This window comes from Cygnus atratus, chromosome 2 (assembly GCF_013377495.2).
Source record: "Cygnus atratus isolate AKBS03 ecotype Queensland, Australia chromosome 2, CAtr_DNAZoo_HiC_assembly, whole genome shotgun sequence".
Lineage (NCBI taxonomy): Eukaryota > Metazoa > Chordata > Aves > Anseriformes > Anatidae > Cygnus > Cygnus atratus.
In genome coordinates this window covers 43,821,141-43,842,230 of record NC_066363.1, presented here as the reverse complement: position 1 = coordinate 43,842,230, position 21,090 = coordinate 43,821,141, and the positions used below count along the sequence as shown (strand labels likewise).

The 21,090-nt window shown below is 39.0% G+C and overlaps 1 protein-coding gene across 1 annotated transcript in view; it reads right to left on the bottom strand.

Annotated features, from left to right (window-relative positions):
• Positions 1-456: 456 nt before the first annotated feature.
• CMTM8 (CKLF like MARVEL transmembrane domain containing 8) overlaps positions 457-21,090 on the bottom strand; it is a 35,674-nt gene continuing 15,040 nt past the window's right edge. Inside the window, exons 2-4 of the mRNA XM_035549822.2 lie at positions 7,960-8,133; positions 3,468-3,584; positions 457-734 (exon numbers count right to left, since the gene is read on the bottom strand). Of these exons, the coding sequence (XP_035405715.1) occupies positions 651-734; positions 3,468-3,584; positions 7,960-8,133 (375 nt within the window). The 3' untranslated portion in view covers positions 457-650. The remainder of the gene's footprint in view (positions 735-3,467; positions 3,585-7,959; positions 8,134-21,090) is intronic.

Genomic DNA, 21,090 nt, shown 5'->3' with positions numbered 1-21,090 from the left:
TTCAGACGCACCACTCCTTCAAGCAAGCTTCAGACATACATTAATAGGTTCCAGAACCAATCTCATGACTAAAAGAGGCTATTAAAATATGTAAACTGACAGCACCATCAAAATTCTAAGTAGCATATACTTTCCTCCGAAAAAGAGATAAAAAAGCAAACCTGTACTCCCAGGTTACAAAACATGCAAAGTTGGGTCAATTATTTATTTATTTTTAAAGCTTTTAGGGTTTTTCTTCTGCACAATGTCACTTTTTATTCATAATAACTAGACAATATCAATCTTAGTTTTGATTCGTAGCATTCAGTATCAAAATACAACTGTCACATTTAAAAAGTTACATTTACAAAATTGGCACATCATTTCAGCAAAGTTTATTAAAGGTTTAGTCATAAGATCTACACAATGTCTAGAAAAATACCATGTTAATTTTAAAAGAAGCAGTATAAAATTTTATTATACAGTACAAAGTCAATGTTAGGTGTCACTAAATATGATATTGTATTATAAATACCCATTTTAATCTCAGTTAAAATATATTGCCAGTTCTAACAGACACGTTTGAAAAGATCCGATCCCTCTTCCAAGCTTTCATCAAGAGTATAATCCTCAAGGTAGTTCATACTATAGAATTCACTTTAACAAAATATTTACTGCAAAGTTCTTGATTGCCAAGATATAAAGCTAAAATACGTATTTCCAGCATAGCAGGAGGTAACCACGAAGGCAAAGAACTGTAGAGAGAGGGGAAAATATATATATATTAGAAAACAAGTATTTGAGAGCATTCTCATTTCTATGAAAAATTAGTTATGGCATTTGGAAAAAGGAAAAGTACTAGATTTACTAAAATGGTGTCCTCCTTTTACTTGGTTTGCCAACACAGCCAACACTGTCTAAGTAAGCTTATATGTAGAAATATGTGCCTAGAAGCAGCCAAAATGTGGACTATTTCAATACTTATCTCCACATTATATTGCCTCAGTATGGATCTTGTGGACCAGACACCTGCTAATCCTATGTGTGCAGCTTGTAACATCAATTTCTGGTAAAGACTGAGGGATAGCCCATGGGACAGTGTGTGCTCAAGCTCACATTCCCACAGTGCTGCTGTGCTCCAGGAATTGCCTAAAGCCCACCCATGCCTCAGCGTGGCATACCTTTCATCCAGGTAGTTTACAGAAGAGACCTGGATTCAAAATTCAGGCCTAGGCATGTTCTCAAATGGCAGTACCAATCAGGTTACTAATTTCAGTGGTCCTCTACTAATGCATAAAGGTGTTCCTCAGAGCAAATAACGGTGACAGCAACCACGTTGAGATATTACTCCTTTCTCAGAAATCGACTGCAGAACGAACCTTCTATAGCAAGCTAGATTTATTCTATATTTGAAGATTTTAAGAACTACAGAGTATCAGTGGTTCTGCTTCTGCAGTCCTTGCAGCATATGCACCCAGAAACCAAAGAACAGCTGTGAACTATTTCAGTTGTACTGATAAAGTCCAATTCGGTGCCAGTGGTTAAGTTCCTGCTAATCACTGCATGTTGTACAAAATAGCTTATGATAAGGCCAGAATGTTTTGTGCTGGTAACCGAACCAAATAAAGCTGACACTGTAAAGAGGATTAACACTACTTTTCTTGGAGGTCAACAGTGATAGGGACGAGAGAGAACAAACACAAGTTACAAGAAGGGAAACTTCAGTTAGATATTAGCAAAAAAAAATATTGCAATGAGAGTAGTCAAATAGGACAACAGGGGTCCACAGGCGTTTCGGAATATCCATCCTTGGAAATGCTCAAAACTCAATTAGCCAAGGCCCTGAGCAGCCTGGTACAAGTGAGCCCTGCTTTGGAGGAGGACAGGTGGGACCAGATGACATCTAGAGGTCCCTTCCAGCCTAAAAATATTCTGTAATTCTACTAGCATTTCTTGCTTCCATTATTGGCCCAGGAAGGCACTTCAGTTCTGAGAGCAAGGCATTGCTAGGCACGTAAACAGACAGCAAACCTAGGCCCCCCGATAGAGGACTTTTGGTGAGTCTGATCTAATGTAAATTTAATCTGTGACACCAAAACCTGTAGATGATAATGCAAAAATCGATTACAATAGAAAATGGTAGCATTCTTCACAAGACTGTTGTTTCTTAGGAAATAAAAGCTCCATCCAAAATCTTTCCAATAGAGAGCAACTGTAGGAGATGGATGATTCGCTAAATTATCACAAATATCTATCCACGAAACCCTTAATGGGTTCAGAAAGCAAGAATCTACATTTAATAGTTTATTTAGACAGTGCATTAGATAAACACTATTAAGGGGTATTAGAAGAGATTCCAAATATCCCATGAGACACTGAGCATTGTTGCATTTTGCATAAAATGTTTATCAGCATGGAAGCTTATCTAGCAGCAAGCAAGCTCCCATCAACAGCACTGGCTGAGTAACTGATCAATAATTACAAACTGCAAAGAGAAGAACCTGAACAGCACTGAAGTGACAGGGATGTAGATATTCCATTCCCAAGACAAAAACAGAGCAGGTGTTCAAGTCTCTGTGTTCATCACTGTGTAAAATAAGCTTCAGATGGAAGACAGAATTCGTGAATAGTCCAGAAAAGACAACTGCAGATGCATTAACTGTCAGCAAGGTAGCTGTAATTCAGAGTCACTCTATAAAATTCAATTTTTCTACTGTTGCCAAAACATGCAAGAAGTTCTTTTGAAACTCCCTTAACTTAGCTAGAGAATATCTTCACCTACTCATTAAGTGACACAGCTCTTATATATATAAAAATGTTGTTTTTTACTCACATCGACAGCTTCAGATTCACAAATCTAAGTAGTAAGACAGTAATGTCAGACACTAATGATTTGCATCCACTTTAAAACACTTGGGAGTTATGTGATTTTTCAAGCATTGCCCACCCAGCTCAGAAGAAGGATTATCAAAAGGTGAGGCTGGAACAGGAAGATCACTGTGGAAATGACAATATCACTGCAGGGCCTTCCCACAGGTGCTCTGTGTATGGCTCAGCCTGCAGAAAGCTAAATGTACCTTAGCCACATCCATGCAAAGTCAGCTGAGTTAGTTTAAACTGCTTTTGAAGTTGTATAAATGCACTAAGCAAACCTGGTGCTCACCCGATTTGTCTGCTCTGATGTACAGACTATAAATTCTGCCAGAAAGTTAGTAATAAGTTGGGGCAAGGAAGGGAGAGCAGTATGACCTCAAAAGCATTACAGCCTTTTTCAGATGTGACAGTCATCTCCTGGTTGAATTTCTAGTTGTCTCCAAAAACTATGAACTAAATTACAGCTATCTATAGATTTTGTGTGTGAGTTTTTATAGCAGTCTGCAGCTTTTAAAAATCCAGAACATGTACATTTCCACCCTCACTTCCAGAGGGCCCTTGTTTGATATAACTTAGTTAGAGATTGAACTGATTGAACCAGAAAATGAACTCACTGAAGAAGTTGCCCAACTGTTGTAATTGTGACTGTCCAGTTCTTTGGTAACTGAAGATGCATCTACAATGGCAGCAATGAGGTACAAAATGAAGGCACTCCCATTAAAACACAGACCCTGTTGAAAAACAAAGGAAAATTAGCAATTCATATGACAAAGCATTTGTTACCATTTTCTGTTGAGACATTACAAAGCTCTCCTCTGAAACATAACATGGACATGTGATGTACGCACAAAATATGTTTCTCAATGATTTTACCTTCTTTCAAGCTTCTACCTGTAAGATTAGATTTTAACTGCTTATTTTTAACATTTGTAAATATTAATGCATGGTTTGGACCAACTGCTCTCTCCATCACACTAAATCCAGAAAGTTTATTTTAAAGTGGGTGTGCTGTGATTTTCCAAAAGTGAAAATGGGAACACAGTTTGGTTATTGCAATCTAGATGCTAAGCAGTAAGAATATGACACTACATGATAAAAGAGATGAGATGAGATGAGAAGAGAAGAGAAGAGAAGAGAAGAGAAGAGAAGAGAAGAGAAGAGAAAAAAGAAAAGAAAAACAAAAAGGAAACAAAACTGCAATTTGATTACATTCCTAATCTACAAAAAATATGCTGTCAGAATGAATGGTTCCTGGGCATATGAAGAATACTTATGATGCTTCCAAAACTTTGTTTTTGCTTTTGAAGGAAATAAAGAGGGTATAATTTTTAGTCACTATTCTTCTACCATTCAGTACTTTTCCCTTCTACCTGTTTTTGAGAGGAGAAAATGAACAAACAAAAAACAAACAAACATAAAACCAAGGAGGAGAACAGTCTGAATGATGAAAAGACCCATCCACGGCAGATGCGACATTTTCTCTTCTAAGGAGCAGAGAAATGTCTCCAGGGATCTATGCTCATTACTACAAACGAAGCAAAGCAGATAACATTGATCTCACACAACACTACAGAGAATGAACAAGAATAGTTTGTTCTGGTTTTGCATGTGAGAGAGAACAGGAAAGGAAAGGAGGCCGAAAGTGTGAGAAGAGGAAAGACAGACAAAAAGGTATGAGGTGTTTGTTTTTCTTTAAAGGAATTTTAATACTTTGACATTTACTTACTCACTGTTTTGTCATGGCTGTAGGAAGTTCATTCTTGTTTTTTAAAAAAATCCCCTAAAACTCCCCCCTGCTGCTTGTCTAAGGCACATGAATTTGGCCATAAAATACACTTCTAGTTCACAGGTGCTGTATTTAAGTGGAATACTCCTGACATTCTTTGCACCTAGTTACAATCGCACGAATTAATAACTGTCAATTTAGACAAGGTCCTAGTATTGTAGATGATATGCTCCCTTCAGCTTCTGGCCCTATCTTTGTACCCGAGCATCACACAAATATCATAACCCTTAAATCTGTTGTCCCAGCTGTCTCTAAGCCTTGCCAGACTGGTGCAGCTCCAACTTACTAATTTCCATAGTGTGACCCAGAGGATGCTGGCAATATACATCAATTATTCATTATTGAATTCACCAGTCAACAACTCTGGCACAATCCAAAAAAAAAAAAAAAAAAAAAAAGAGCTGCAGCCAAGATGAGAAATTCGGAAGGCAGCAGCCACCTGTGTCTGCCCCAGCACCTCCCTCAGTGCACCAAAGCATGGACTAGCCGATTGAAGCAGTTGGTATGGGAGCTCCTCACATCCTTCCTTCTGCAGGACGTTTGGCTCAGGCAGAGCTTACTTCAGACTCGGAGGAGCCTGGCTGCACACTCCCATGACAGACAGGGTTCAAAACTTTCTGAAGGGAAGCCACCTCCCAGACTCTCGCTGTCTCAACTGCAGGCCCCTCTAGAGAGCAGCACACTGTGCATTTGCCTCTTAACATGTCGGTCCATGAACGGCCTGACCAAATGCAGAGCAGGCCGAAGGGCATTCACATTCTCCTGTGGTTCCTATGTCCTTGCAACTTCAGGACGTTGGGAAAAGAGCCACTTACCCATGTTTCTGCAGAGAACCATGGGCAGTGCCTCAGCACTCGGATGGAGTCCAGTGCCAGGGACTTCAGTTTGATTCATGAGCTTATTCATGAGTGGTATCTCACCTCTATCAGTTCATCTAATAAAACATGTTTTCTCTACGTGTAAATCTCATCTCTCCTATCTAAGTATTACAGTAATAAAATATCAAACCGTCAATTTTAGGACAGGGTGCCAACAATTGGCAAGCACAACTTTTGTAAAGCACTGATTTTCAAACTTCAAATTTGATTGCCTGGAGTATTTGTTGTTGTTATTTTTAAATTTCCTGTTCCAAAAAGACTCAATTACCCTGGAAAGCTACAAATCCCTGCAATATCTTGTCACGTAGAAAAGGAAAAAAAGCACATAATTTTTTAGAAGTGCTGCTTTGGGAAATAACACTGCTGGGGAAGATGGAATGCAATGCAAGCTGATTGGGCCTTTACTGCCAATATATTACTCAAACCAAATGGTTCATGCTAAATTACCATCTGCTTCTTAAATTCAAATTTACCAGATTTTAAAAGCTTCCATTGATTGTTTTAGCAAAGAACTGGCATTATTAAGGAGAGTCAGTTCTGAAGCACATCCTTTGGGTTAATTTGCAGTAAAGTAACTGCATCTTAAGCAATTTGGTAATGTGCTTAACCTGCAAAAACTGAATTTATGACAAAGAAGTCCAGATGTAATTTTGGGTACTGCATACAATCGGCACAGTTTGAGATAACTGTCGCCTGAGGAGGCAGAGCAATAACTAGCAGAGACTGATACTTTGGAGAATGGGGGGGAGGTGGGTATAAACTCACTCAAAAGGTGTGTGTGTGTGTCCTGCCCCTTTCAATGAAGACATAAAAAACATCTCTCTGAAAAGAGGCCCAGTGTTACTCTTGGCCAGCCAGGAGCAGCAGAATTTCATTTCACAGGCTGCTCCCAATAGCTCTTTTAATACCCTAGGGCGAAACAAGCTGAAATGCAAACATCTTTGATTTGTTTTCCATTTCTTTTCTCTTTGTATTATCTTTTACTATAAAGGTAGACTACCTTTTGGACCCACATTTGGGTGATCTTATCTACAATATATTTGGAACTCAGAGCAAGAAATGCACTCAATTTCAAGTAGAAACAAATCAAAAACTCCAGCTTGTCTACCGCATAGATCAGGGGCAACCCATTTACGTGCAGCTGTTGCCTGATGATAGCGTTAAACTGATGAAAGAGGGGTAATAACTAAAACTGTATCCCAGTGGATACAAAAATGCTTTCTTTTTGAATGTACTTACATCTAATGTATGGGGGAGGGACACCACCTTTAAATGTATCCAGACACATTACTGCTGTAATTGAAATAACCCAACATTTCTACAGCACTGTTATAGCCTTAATGGTAATTGCTGGTCATGAAACTTGAAAACAGAGAAGCTGTCTGAACAGAATCCTGGTTGTTCTTATTAGTAATTGCTATAGCTGGCTATTTATTACAGCAACAAATGGGAAGGTGAAAAGTGTATTCAATTTTAGTCACATACACAGTATAGACGATAACAAGCTGTTTGCAACACAGAAGTCAAATATATTTTTTTCATAAAACTAACAGAATTCTCGCTGATAGTCTTTAGCTAGTAGGGAAAAAAAAAAGCAGCATTTCGTTGTACCAGACAAATGCAAAACCAAATTTATATTAATTCTTGGATGGGTAACAAATAGCAGTTGGCTTACGTGACAATGACTTTGAGGATCTACTGCCCTGAACACCAACATGCTATGAAAATCATGTAAAAATATACTGCTGCCATGTATAGCTAGCAGGGTTTGTTCAAACCACAAAACTTGGATCTGAATTTCAAGGGCCTGTGATTTTTTTTTCTGTAATTACATTAGTTGTTTATCTAATCTTCATTAAGTCTTGAGCTAAAAGCAAAGGATCACATGGCATCTATTTTACATATATACATAATACTAATGATTTGCAGCACCATTTTCACTGTAGGCTAAATATCGCTTGTGGGACTCCTGCTACCTCTGAACCACCTTCTCTTTTGATTTAGCAGAGGAAGACTCATGCTTTAAGATCCATGGTCCCATTTCCAATTCATGGTGTTGACTTAAGTAGAGATTTCTACTGTTTAAGCCATATGGCTGCTCAGAGGCAGCAACAGACTCATGGAGTGTAATCACTACAGGGAGAAAAAAAAGGTCACTGTGCATAAATATGAGTCACACACACATTATTAAAAATCAAGTCACTAGATCAACCGATGAACAAAAAGTTGAAACATCGTAGGGAGAGCGTTTTAAAAGGGTAGTAGAGTCTGGGTAGTATGAAGTTAGACATTAGACATGGCGGGTATGCAGACACAAAGAAAGTAGGGAAAAAATGCAAAAAGCACCAGTGCAATTGGTTAACTACAACTGTAGAAAGCATCGGTATTTTATTTTCTTCATAACACAGCAAAGCTGAAACAACAAAGAACAGGTTTATTTACCACTGTGGTCCATGGCACCTGTGGGATCCTGGTGTAGGTCATGGTCATGTAGATGATCAGAAAGAAGACAGTGAGAACCCAGTAAAACACAGCCACAAACATCACCCAGCCAAAGGCTGGATATAAAAAATATTCTGTTCCAGCAATCAGCGTCCACACCAGCAGCCCTAATACCTGCAAAAGTTATGGAGAAGAAAGAAAACTGTTACACAGTCTTAGACCTCATACATTTGTTCTAGGTCAAATAACAATGCTACCGCCATTCAGATAACCATTTAATGAGCCGAGCTGGGGTGCTATACTGACAGAATTGACAGAATACTAATCTAACAAAAAAGAACAAATAAAAGTGTTTTTGCTGTGGCAGGATGTCACAAAGAGAAACACCTTTCACTATTATGGTGCCATAGCTGTGGTGGTTTTATAGCTAGCTCTCAAAAAGATCTCTCATTATAGATAATATAAAAAATATTATAAAAACATCATAGTGAATTGTGTTTGAATACTAGCCTACTAGCTTACATGCAGGAAGGTAATAGTAGTATTTTGCAGTCAGCAAAGTCACTTTAGAAACAGAAGGCTGTGAAGTACCACTGGGGTCTCCAGGTGCCACCTGCCACAATCATGGGTAATCATGAGCAGTTGGGGTCCAGGTCAAAATGGTCCATAAAACACATGCTCTGTGGACCGTCAGGCACCAGAGATACAAATCAACTCCCAAGACCTTATAATAGTAAAATTATACTATAAGGTACTATGCTATTATACTATAAGGTACTATAGACCTTATAGTAGTAAAAATCAACAGCCACCACTGTAATGTACTGCTGGACAAGAGCAAGTCAGGTTGGGAATATCACCATTTTCCACAGTTCTCACAACATCTCCTAGGTGACCTGACCATAAGAAGCAGACAAGAACCCACACTCAAGCAATTCCTAGCCCATCAGTCTGGGGAAAAAAAAAATCCAACAAAAAACACCTCCCGCATGATCCTGAATCTGGCAATCTGTTCACAACCAAGTCATGAACAAAATACATCAGCCAGGGATTTTAATGGAGTCTCCCCAGTTTCCGCTAGTGTTACCTGATCTCCAGTGCATCAAGGGGGATGGGGAGCAAACAAAATGAAAGCCAAGTAGATATGCCAAGGGGAGAAAAGTTGTGTGTTTTACAAGTTTTCCAGCTATTATAAAATCTTAATTTTAAAAAGAAAGGACTATTTTATACCTTTCACATATATATATATATATATATATATATAAATATTTTAAAAAGCACTTTATTGGAGTCAGATATGGGAACTAAAATTCTTTTGTTTGAAAAAGGCTCATCTCTTTCTGCTATCTGGACAATGGTAAAATTGCCTAGGAATGAGAAGTGGCTGGAAGGAAAAACTAAAGTAAATAGCAACACATTGAACATTACTTAACAGACAAGAGCCATAGCAGGACAGACTAGAGAAACTTCTACCTCAATACCCTGTCTCCAGCAGTAGTTAATAACAGGTGCCTGAAGAAGTGTATGAGAGTACATCATGCAACAGATGTAAGAATACATCATGCAACAATATTTCCTTGGTCTACTTCCCCAGCTTTCAGGTATCTGTTGTGGATGGGCTTCTTGAGTCTATGGTGGCATCTTTGCAGTCAATAGCCCTTGACGGAAGATGGCAGTTCTGCTGCAGCTCCATTTGCACCAGAGTTGATCTTGTTCCCATGGAAATTCTTGGTCATGATCCCATTTACTTTGCAATTGCAGAATTTAGCATGTAAACACTAATGATAAATCTCAAAACAATACATGCAAGACAAAGCTATCCTGTTAAACCAAAGATTACTGTAATTTGTCCTGCTAACTTTGAGCAGCTGATGTCTATTTGTTTTGCCTTCACTTCCTCTTCCAAATTGTCACCCAAACAAAATTCAGCCCTCAAATTGTTGTCTTGTGTATTCATAGGATATTCCCTTGCATTATTTGTACATTCATCCACATCTGCACCATGCATACATAAAAAGCACCACAAAAAGCCCCACTTTTTTAAAAATTATTTTTGTCTTTTAATAGAAATAATAATGGTCTTTTTAAGAGCAGTTTTTCACCATTTTCACCACTTCAGCCATTCCTGTTGGATAAGAAGTCCTAGAACTTGCTTGAGCTGGGCTAACAATTCCTAATGCTTGCAGCACACCAGGGGAGGGCAGCATTGCTTCACAGAAACGGTTCAAATAGTTCAATAGTTATATAGATTTAAAATAGGCACTGCTCTTTTAATAGAAAGTTACTGTCTCAGCAATGCTTCTGATAGTTCACTCTAATTCTAGTTCCAACTGCATTTTACTAATAGTAGCAATTCAGTTAATAATGCCTTAAATTGCACAGACTACACGATTAGATTAAAAAACAACTTGATTTTTAGTGCAACAACTGCTTTCAGAATATACGATCTTGATAGACCATTTAGCTCACAAAATGCCCTTTTCTTAGGATACAAAGTTTCTTTCTGTTGTGTCCACCAGCATTAATCTAAATTTAAATTCATCATCCATAGATTAAATCAATGAATAATTGGACTCAGCAAATTCAAAAACAGATTTATCCTCAATCTAAGCGTCTAGTACAATACCATCAAGGAAACTTGGGAGAAGAGACAGAAAACAAAGAAATTAAACATCATTAAACACCTACTGACAACAGTGTTCTTTTTGAGAGAGTTTTTAAAAATAGCCAGATTTTTTTAATAAAAAGTGCAAGATGAAAAATGTTTATACTGAATTCAACCCAAATAAGATTGATAAGAACATCTCAGCTTATACAAAGGATTATTTCTGAAAATAGCAAAAACTTCACAAGCAGCAAATTATTACAGTTAAGAAGGAAAATTTTGAAGTTATATGAGACCACTAACCTTACATAACCACACAGTGAAGCTAGCTAGGCATGAACTAGAGCATTGGTATTCTCACTGTTAACTGTTTTTTTTCCAGTAATATCCTAACGTGTTATTACCATCTCTCTTTGAAGACCATTTTAATACATAAATGGCCATATATCTTGCACGTATTCCAAAGAATTGCTTTTAACGCGTGTTTTTAGCTAGCCCATATAAATGGCAGAACAATTTATCTAAGCAACTGAGACACACCATGGATGTTTCAGATTTATATTCTTAACCAGTTCTTGGTTCATATGCATCGTAACTTTGATGGGTTGCATATTAGAGTGTGTCTGACATTTTCGGTTAGAGCCAGACACTCTTACTGCATATTACTGGAGCTGACAAGCTGAAATAATATTTCAAATTTCTTGATTAGACCTGAAAAGGTCAGAGCAGCTCATGGTCAACAATTCACTCTGTGTATAGTTAAATGATACGGCAAATGGTTTTATTGCGCATGTTTACATACACAATAAATTGATTTAAAGTTCACACTGGCCAACAGCATCTACCAAATACCTAAGGAGTCAAAAGAACATAGACAGCTAGACAAGTCTTTCATTATTAGCTTGTCTTTTCAGCATGCTAAATACGGAGATAGCTTCGGACGTGTTAAAGCCTGTCTCCTAATATTTTGACTGCCCTTTGCATTACGTTTGCTGTTCAACAGATCAGTACAAACTGGATGACACTGGTGCATCTGCTGGAGCCAAGAGCACCACTTTTCCTGCTGACTTGATAACAAACTTCCCTGCTGAGAATAACTGGGCTATGGCTATATTCAAATGGCATCTCAGTGAGCTTCTAGCACACAGGACATGGCAAGTACGTGATAGGTATGCTATACTGTAAAACAAAGACCAGCAGCTGAATACCTGGGGAGCGCTCACAGTCATTCATGTGTACAGAAGTACACAACTTGCTTCAGGACTTCAGATGGAGAAAACTCTGCTCAGGAACTGGGAAAGGCCTGTAGCTCATTATGCTAGATAATCTAATCGTGTGTATTGGTAATAGCTAAGTATTTGATTTGAACTTACGAGCAAGTCGGAATATTCTTATTTAGAATTACAGGAACATACCATGATGCTGTCTAAAATGACTCTGCAAAAGGGAGGAAAAAACGTCAAGAAGAAAAAAGAAATAATACATGTGGTAGTTGATGAAAGGGGGGGATGGCTCATCAGACTATAAGGGCTTCATCTGCTGGGTCCAGTTCTTCAAGTCAGGTATGGATTTCACTCATCAGTAAATCATAAAGGCAGGCAGTTTTCCCTTGTTTATTGCAGTCTATGATTTTACCTCGGACATCTATTTTGTGATCATTTGGCTGCCACTTGATCAGGTACCTCCATTACCAGACTGCATTAATACGTCAAAGGTACTAATGCATACTTCAGCAGTTGGCAGATACCATAAAAAGGAAATAACTTTGTAGCAAAGTCCAATATTATTGAGCAGGCAAGTTTAAAATTAGATGCTTAATTGCATATTCAAACCCTTAAATAAGTGCCATATTTTTTCTGCAATGCTGAGAACTTCAAAAGTATCAGACTACTTAGACACTTAAAAAAAAAGGCTTTGTTGCCTAGTAGATGAGATGGATCTTGTCTCGCTTTGCTGGTGCAAGCGAGCAGGTATGAAAGCAGGTGTTGAGCTTGGATCTGTCTATGCAGTTTTGCTTTCAGAAGTAGCTTGAAAATTGCAGAACTAAAACCATACTTGCAAACTATATTTAAAACGCCTGTGATATATTCCGTGACTCCTCTCCAATGACGTTAACATTACAAAAACTGCAGCATTCATCCTGACTGGTTAACTCAGCAACACAGTTAAAAATGTTTATGCAACCCTTTCAAAGGAAAAAGAAGTCTCTTTGTGGCAGAACTGACAGGGAATAAAACCCAAGGCTCATCTAGCTTCATGAAATAAAAACTATTTGGCATGTTTGCTTCAAGCTTTTCACATTCTTTATCCTAGAGATGCTTCCCAGGACCATTTCAGTTAGCTGTATGCATAAGCATTACAGGATTTATACAGTGTTGCTACTGGCATAGATGGAAATCATGGTGGAAGGAGACTAGAAGAGCTGTGCATTTGCAGAAACAGTTGTCTCCTGTATTCAGGCACCTAAACATGGACAGGCTCCAGCAAGACATCTTGCATCTCCTTCCAAAGGAAGCAGATTTACTATGAGAAGAAAGAGAGACCACTCTATATTATTGCACATCTTTATTTCACTGCTAAATCACAAGTCAGGAGCTACCTCAGCAGCAGCACACACAGCCTGTGAATGTCTCAGCCTCCATCCTTTTCTTCCCTTGGTTGTCCTCTGCCTGCAAAAAATCCCAGGGGGTCTACTGTGGGCTGGGAGAGCACAAAAATTTCACAGACACCAAAATGTAGGCTCTGATACCACGAACCAAAATACCCAGGAAGGAAGATAGGGGGAATAGATACTTAAAAAGTAAAAAGGTGAAAAAATGGTATTCCTTTTCTATTGTTCCTGTAAGACATAACCAGGACAGGAGTCGTAGTAACAGGAAGATTTATTTGCCCTCCATTTGACAGATACAGAATATTTTTTTTTCTTCCAGCTAAGACTAAATGGAGTAAATGTTTGCAAGGCATTTAAATAATCTCTTTAATTGGAGTTTTTGAGCTCCCACACATGCTATTAGTATACGAAGAGATATCCACCAATTTCATCGTCTGTCACTAGAGGGAGCACAGCCATTGCTTTTTCTGAAAAAAAGTGAGAGTGGGAGTTATATTTCCTCGCAAAAGAATCACCTGTCAGGAGAGAAAGGTGGAGGGGGAAGAGAGAGAGCAACCTACCAAAATAACTCCTCAGGCCCCTGTAATATCAGAGGGGCGATTTGCATGCAATGCTGAAACCCCGTGGATTGAAAGGGTTGCTCAAAATTAGAGATCTGTACCCAAGTATTTGGTCGAGTCATGGATACAGAACATTATGTGAGAGTTATAGTGAATTAGAGAATCTCCACAAAACAACTTTGATAGCTTCACTTCCATACTGAGCATGACGCACACAGCAATGAAGTCAAACATAGACTCATCAACAAACGACTCATAATAAAGACCATTTATTTGTTTTATTAAAGCAAAGCAAACCAAAAAACTCCTATTTAGAAAAGTGTATTTTAATGTCCATGGAGGAAAAAAGACTAAGAAAAAATATGGTGAAAGCCTACAAGTAATAGAAAAATGAAATATCAGTCCAGACTAAAATACAATCCAACAGTTGTTTTTGGTTAATGCTGAAAGATCTTGTTTGTGTTGCGGTCAGAAAAAAGGTGATTCGTATTAGATTTGGAAGGATTCAAATTTAAGTTGGATTTCTATTAATGCTCAGTGAAGAAGCAAAGACAATCAATTCAAAAGAGATCTCTCAGCTACATTTTCTAGAAATGCAAGATCCTTCCTGAACCATCTTTGAAATTTCAAGGGCCGCATTAATTAACATACTCTGTATTCATCTAAGCAATGTGTTGTCTTAGCCTCCTGTTTCTCTTCCCCAGTTGCAAACACTTTTTGGACATGAAACACTACAACAACTTGACATCACCCAACCACTACCCTCCTTGTTACTGGTAATACTATATTGGAAGTATTTATTTTGCTGAGGGCTCCTCAATGAAGGAAAACCTGTGACCCACCCAGGCTGTCTGCTCATGAGGCAGTCCTGCAGGAATGACATCTGCTTCTACAGGCATGCAAAAATAAATACATAAATAAATAAATCCTTTGAATTCTGTATGGTTTCCCAGGTTGTACACCAACTGAAAAAGGCTGCTGTGTTTCTGCTGAGATTTTTCAGGGCTTTGCACTCCTAACAAAATACAGAAAGCCGCAGTGCTCACAGAAACGTGCCAGCGGTCGTAATGGACACACCGAGGAAGGAGTTTATGATTTCTACAAGTCTTAGTCTCAAACTAGGTGGTAGCTACAGATCTCATGTCTCTCCTATCTTTGAAAACATTTCTATTTGGAATGAAAACGTGCAAAATTCAGCACCTTTTACTTCCATAGAACTTCTGAAAACTGTCTGAACATTTCTAAAACTATTTCAAAGCAGTCTCAGCATTGAATCTGCTTGCAAGTCTGCTAACTTTCTGTCATACTCTTGGCTCCGTGGCAGCAAGCACCCCTCATGAAAGGCCAAACATGGGGGCTTGAAATAATGGCAGTGCTCAGCATTATTTCAAAGGAGAAATCTCCCACAGAGATGTTTTTTAGAATAGCTTTCACTAGAAAGGAAAGTGCTGGAAGCATCAAGTGTCCAAGCATACTCCAGCAGTATGCCTTCCCTACAGAGTGAGTGACCTCTTTTTCTCAGGAGTTTAGTCCAAATCCTACTACATGTCACAGAGAAAAACGTTCTGACCCAGGCTTGATATTGTTTAACCTCATACCCACTGACAGATTATTTCATTCAAGAGGGAGGATGCCTATCTTACAGTGAGAACTCAGACCACGTCCTTCAAGAGCTGACAGAGTCCTCCAGTGCCTTTCCCACAGCTCCAAGGAGCAGATAAGTCCTCCCACAATGACCTCAATTCCCCAGAAAAGAGCCCAAAAGTGCCTTTGTCTACAGTACCAGGCCAGACCTCCCCACACCTGAGTCAGAAGAGAAGAGACAGTCCTGATGCTTGCTTAGGCTACGATGCTCATTAGCCAGATCAGCCACACAGGGAGGACCTACTTAACTGGCAGCAGGACGCATAAATAAGGGTATGGGCTTGCCATTGCAAGAGGATTCACGCTGCGAGGAAGAGCCACCAACAAGAGTGCCCAAGAAACTCTAAAGACTCATTGGGAATTGCTGTGAAAGAGAGGCACTTAGCGGCTGGCACACAGAGCACCAAGTTGCAAACTTACTTTTCTGATATGAAAGGGTGTGCAGTACTGCAGTGCTGCCTGGGCATAAAATCGTACCTCAGCAAAAGGCAGCAGCACACCCCAATTTCGTGTTGACTTAAGGAGTCTACCGCCAGCTCAGATGAATAAATCACAAAGGCATTCCTCCTCTCACCTCCACGGCTGATGCCACTGACTCCACCGCAACTCATACGTGAGGAGTCTTCTGAGATCCAGTGCTACGGCTCACTGCAATCAAAAGCTTATAAAAATAACTCAGGGGTGGGAGAGAGTAATGAAATCATCCTGTCCATCCCAGCAGCCTATTACAATGTTTAGCCCTTGCTTCACCTGAGAAACATGCATGGAATGTGTGAGACTGGAGCTAACGCCAGTAACAGACCAAAAGAGAAAGTTTCAATTAAAACAACCAAAGATGTTTTCTGGAAAACACAGGGTGTCCCATCACCCATCAAAACTGTGAAATCAATACAAAAGAGTTCATTTCTTGTACTTTCTAAGAAACTTTCGTATGGAAAAAAATTACTGGAGGCAGGATAGTGAATATTCAGAAGATATAGAAGACATAAGACTGGATTATAAATTTCTCCATGGGATCAAAAACATCAAGATGGAACATTAGAAACTGTTACAAAAGGAATAAAATAATAAAACTCCACCAAACTGAACACATCCCAGTGCTTTATAAACCAGTGGTGTACCCACACGTTGAATATATTCTGCTCATCCCTCTCTCCGATTTCTAAAATGATTCAGTAGGATTAAGCAAGGTGCAGAGAAAGGCTCCTGCAAGAAAAGAAATCTAAGGCTGAAAAAAGATAACTCCAATTTTCTATTTGAGGCTGAAGGAGGATATGACGGAAGTCTGCAGAATGGTGGGTGGCATAGAAAAGGGAGTAAGGACTGGATTAGGCTTCACAACACGAGAAGCATCCAGGCTAGAAAATTGAAATACAAGCAGAAGTGAGTGGTAATGAAAATAAAATGAATAGAATAAAATAAAATAAAGAAACAAACAATGCATAACCAAATTACAGAATTCATTGCTACAGTATGTCAAGGAAACCAGGAATACGAGAGGTTTAGAAAATATACCAGGCCCTGGAAGACAGATCAGCCCATGGCTATGACCTATATACATGATAGACAACACGCAGCCTTTAGCTCTAGAAATCCCTAAATGTGCAACTTGCCAGAAGCCATAAAACTACAGCAAGGATGGATCTTGCTCTGTGCGCCCCAATTCTTACGCTCCTCCCCAGGTTTTCAATATTTGTCACTAACAGAGGCAGAATACTGGACGAAAGAGGCTGCTGACCCAATCCATTACAACCACCATGACTAGCTGATGGCTTTAATCAGCCTCGCTTTCCTGCAGGAGACCCTGGCAACTGAGAACTGGAAGCTGCAAAAGTTAATTAATGGGATCGGATGGATCAACTGCACGCCACATCAATATACCGCTTGTTTCTAAAGTAGAGCTGTGAGGAATAGGCTCACGCCATGGCGAAGAAACAGGCTTGAATGATATCGTTATAAAATCTATCTTCTCAGCAGAACAGTGGTTGATCATTAACAGGTCATGAAAATGTGTACAAAGCATAAAGATTGGTCCGTGTCCCAGGGCACTTTCCACATGAAATGCTTTTAGGTTTTTGTGGGCTGCATTCAGAGCACACATCTGTTTACCGACTGTTTACCGATGCCTGTAAATTCGAGTTTAATGCTTGTGTTTTGCCTGAGGAGCTGCACACACAGAGACATTTATATCAGTAGTTTACTTTGCTGTGCATTACACGTATTAATTTGTAACACCCTTGCTAGCCATCATTTTATCTCCTTAAGCAGAAGACACACCCTAGCCTTTGCCCATAATGTTCTTTTACCTGACAAAAGTACATTTTATGCAGAAGACAGAGCAATGGGTCCTTCCCAGGTCAGTCAGGAGAAAGACCTGGGATCAGCCTCTGTCCGAAAACACACGGAGCTGCTGCGGCTGACTGGGAACACGCTGGTTCCTGCTATCAGCTGCTCCATCAGTGGCGCAATTTAACGTAAAAATAAAGAGGGGTGGTGCAAAAAATTGCTGCAGACAAACAGCCTGCACAAAAAAAAGCACTTACTTGGTTCTCTAGAAGGGCACTTGGTGAAACAGGGGGAAGGCAATGACCTCCACCACTGCGGTGAACCTCTAAACCTGACCTCAGCCAAGGAGACTGCCTGGCCTCTTCTCCAACAGTGGTGACAGATGTGAATTAAAGGGAAGCTGCTGCTCCCTTTTCCTGTACGGCAGGGGTTACTCCCACCACCTCGCATTTCCACAAGAAACACCTTGCTATTGTGCAGCAACGCTGCTGATTTAAAATTCACCTTTTACTGCCTCCACAGCTTCCTGACAGTGTTGGGAGAAGTAAGTGGTGCTGCTACGGCCAACGCCGTGGGCTGCAGATGATGGTGTTGTGGGTCCAGGCATTGTTCGCTGGAATTCCTGCTGTGCTTTGCTCTTTGGCAGCAGACACAGAACATGTAAAGTAAGAGTATGTTAGATCCAAACACAATATGATCTGCTTTTTCAGGTACTCTCTGAGGCAATTTCACCTAGTGCTGTTTCTAAGGATGAACTTCAAAATTACAAAGCAAAATAGTCACACACAAACACACGCTAGATGGGACAGATATTTCTCTGTGTTTCCTAACAGTTGCTTTCATGCAGCCTCTAGATGTGCTTTTTAGGAAAAAATACACTTGAAGATCCAATACAACCACCTTCAGTTTTAAAACTAGCAAATAAATTCCATATTTTGTTCATTTTTTTCTTTTAAATCCTTGTTATAAATCATCAAAATAGGCAAAACAAGGTTAAATGTTCTTGTATTTGACATGCAAATATTAATGTGTTTTGGAGTGGTGGGTAAAAGTTGTAGCTGATTTCTCTGAGAAGAGCATTCACAAATAGGTCATTTAAAGAGTCCTGGCCCCATACAGGCAGCACAGAAGCAAAAATACAGCCCATATGACCCATGAATGAGACACACGAGTAATTCATTGAGTTGATTTCTTCATGAGTGCTATCACTGAAACCATATGATGCCTGATTTCGATTTTAAAATATCCCCATACAAAATTATGTGCAGATTTGAGAGCTGATATTAGTAGGAATTATTAGTAGGACTTACAAGCACTTGGTGGAAGGACTTAAAACAGGCTCGCACTACTTCTTTGCTGCAACTTAAAATTAAAACAAACAAACAGGGAAATCATACTGGCAGTTTTTTTGTTTCGTTGGTTTGTTTGTTTTTAATTCTTATTTTGAGATTTGAAGTTGAGATTTGGACAAGGGAAGCAATTTCTATGGATGCCAAATTTCCTATCTCTACTTGAGACAGAAAGGGTTTCGGAAGCACAGCTGCAGTTTTAACTGCGGAATAGGGTCTGTGTAGTTTTAGGATTAGGGTTTTTTGGAGAACAAGCTCAGCATACCACCTTTCTTTTGTGCAAAATTAGTGCTTTTCAACACGGATTCACAAAGATATGGGAGTTTTTCTGAGGAGGGCTGCAAACTTTCACATCAAGTAGAGGATGTATTTCTGGAGGTAAAGACCATGGTGCAGTCCTAGTGCTCTGGATATAATTTCTCCTTGATGACGCACACATACAAACTGTGAGCGTGTAGGTTTAACCTACTGCATACATTGAATACATGCTTCTCTCTGATACTGTTGGGAAGTGACACCTCTTCCACAGAAAAATGAGAAAGAAAGACTATTAGCTTCAGTAATCTCTAGCTGCCAGAAATCTCCTTTTCTTTTTATTATGATTTAAACAGGAAAAGCTCAAAAGTGAAGTCTGAGCTTTAAAGATATACGGTCCTATGTGTCTGGCTGAATGTGTTTTCCCCAGCATGGCTATTAATATCTGTTATTATTATTACTACAACTACCATTGTTTCTTAATGAACTTAATGGTAGGAGGGTTTGCTATTTTGTTTTAATACATTCATATAAATGAAAAGACGTTTGAATTACCATTAGGTTCTACATTGATCTCATATCTTCTATCTACATACAGAATTCTCCTTTGGAAGAAGTTTTATAGTACTCTATCTTCCTTTCTCCCTTCTTCCCCCCAAAGATTTCAGGTTCCTGGGGGCAGAATAATACTGGCTTCTCAATAAACTGCAATGATTTGTGTGTTATTTTTAAGAATTGGAGCATGTGTACATGTTGAACACACCCATCCACAAAGAAAGTCATTCTGCCATCATTTGTACATTAATAAGGTGAACTATTTTTAAGAGAATTCCTAACCATGGTTACTCATGAATTATGACTGATTATTTATGTAGAGAACTTTGTTTAAATGGTGTCTACGTTCTTCAAGAGAACAATGCTGTATACAGCTGCTTTTTTAATAATGTCACCATCTCTTTGTTGCTATTTTTACATTTCCATCTTCCTGTTAGGCCATGTAAATAGGGATGCCTATAATTAGCAGACGCACTGTATTGTTTCACAAATCTCTGCTGCTACATTACAATAGAAAACTCATTACTTCTTTGGGAATAACTTTTATTTTGCTCTATAGTTACAATACACAGTCATCAAGCTAGACATGGCAGGATGGGAAAAACAAAGAGAATATCTAATAGGAAAGCCTATTGCTGCATTCTACTTCCATTTAGAGATGAGTAAAACATTAAATGCTCATTCTATTATTTTTTTTTTAGACTGAAAATATCTTTTCATTTCCAGCTGAACACACAGAAATTGGTTTTGTACAATACAAAGTTTTTGCTCCCTGTGAGAGGAAGTCTTCCAATCATCAAAAGTTGAAGCAGTTTTCCTTGCCTGACAAGCGGAAGACATATGAAAATGAGACTGCATCCAGATCTGTTGTTGTCTGCCTATTTAGAAGCTTATTGTACCTCTTGACTACTTCAATAGCTAGTCCCATATATAAAAGTTCAACCCCAGGAACCATTACGCACATTTTGGGTAGAGATTAAGGATTTTACAAAGAACAATTCTCACCTTGTAGAAGTACATCATTCATTAGAAAATCTTTTTTCTTATCTGGCAAGATTGTTTTCCTTCTCGAATACATTTTGCAGTTAATGTAACAACAACAAAGAACAGCATGCCTGTAAATATCTTACATTTGCATATACTTTTCTGGAGCCATTTGTGTACACCGACTTCACAGTCAGAAAGGGCCCTTTTGGCCACATGGGCAATCGCGCAAAGACTTCAACCTACAGCGTGCTTTTTGGAAAGAGATGACATCTTGATGTA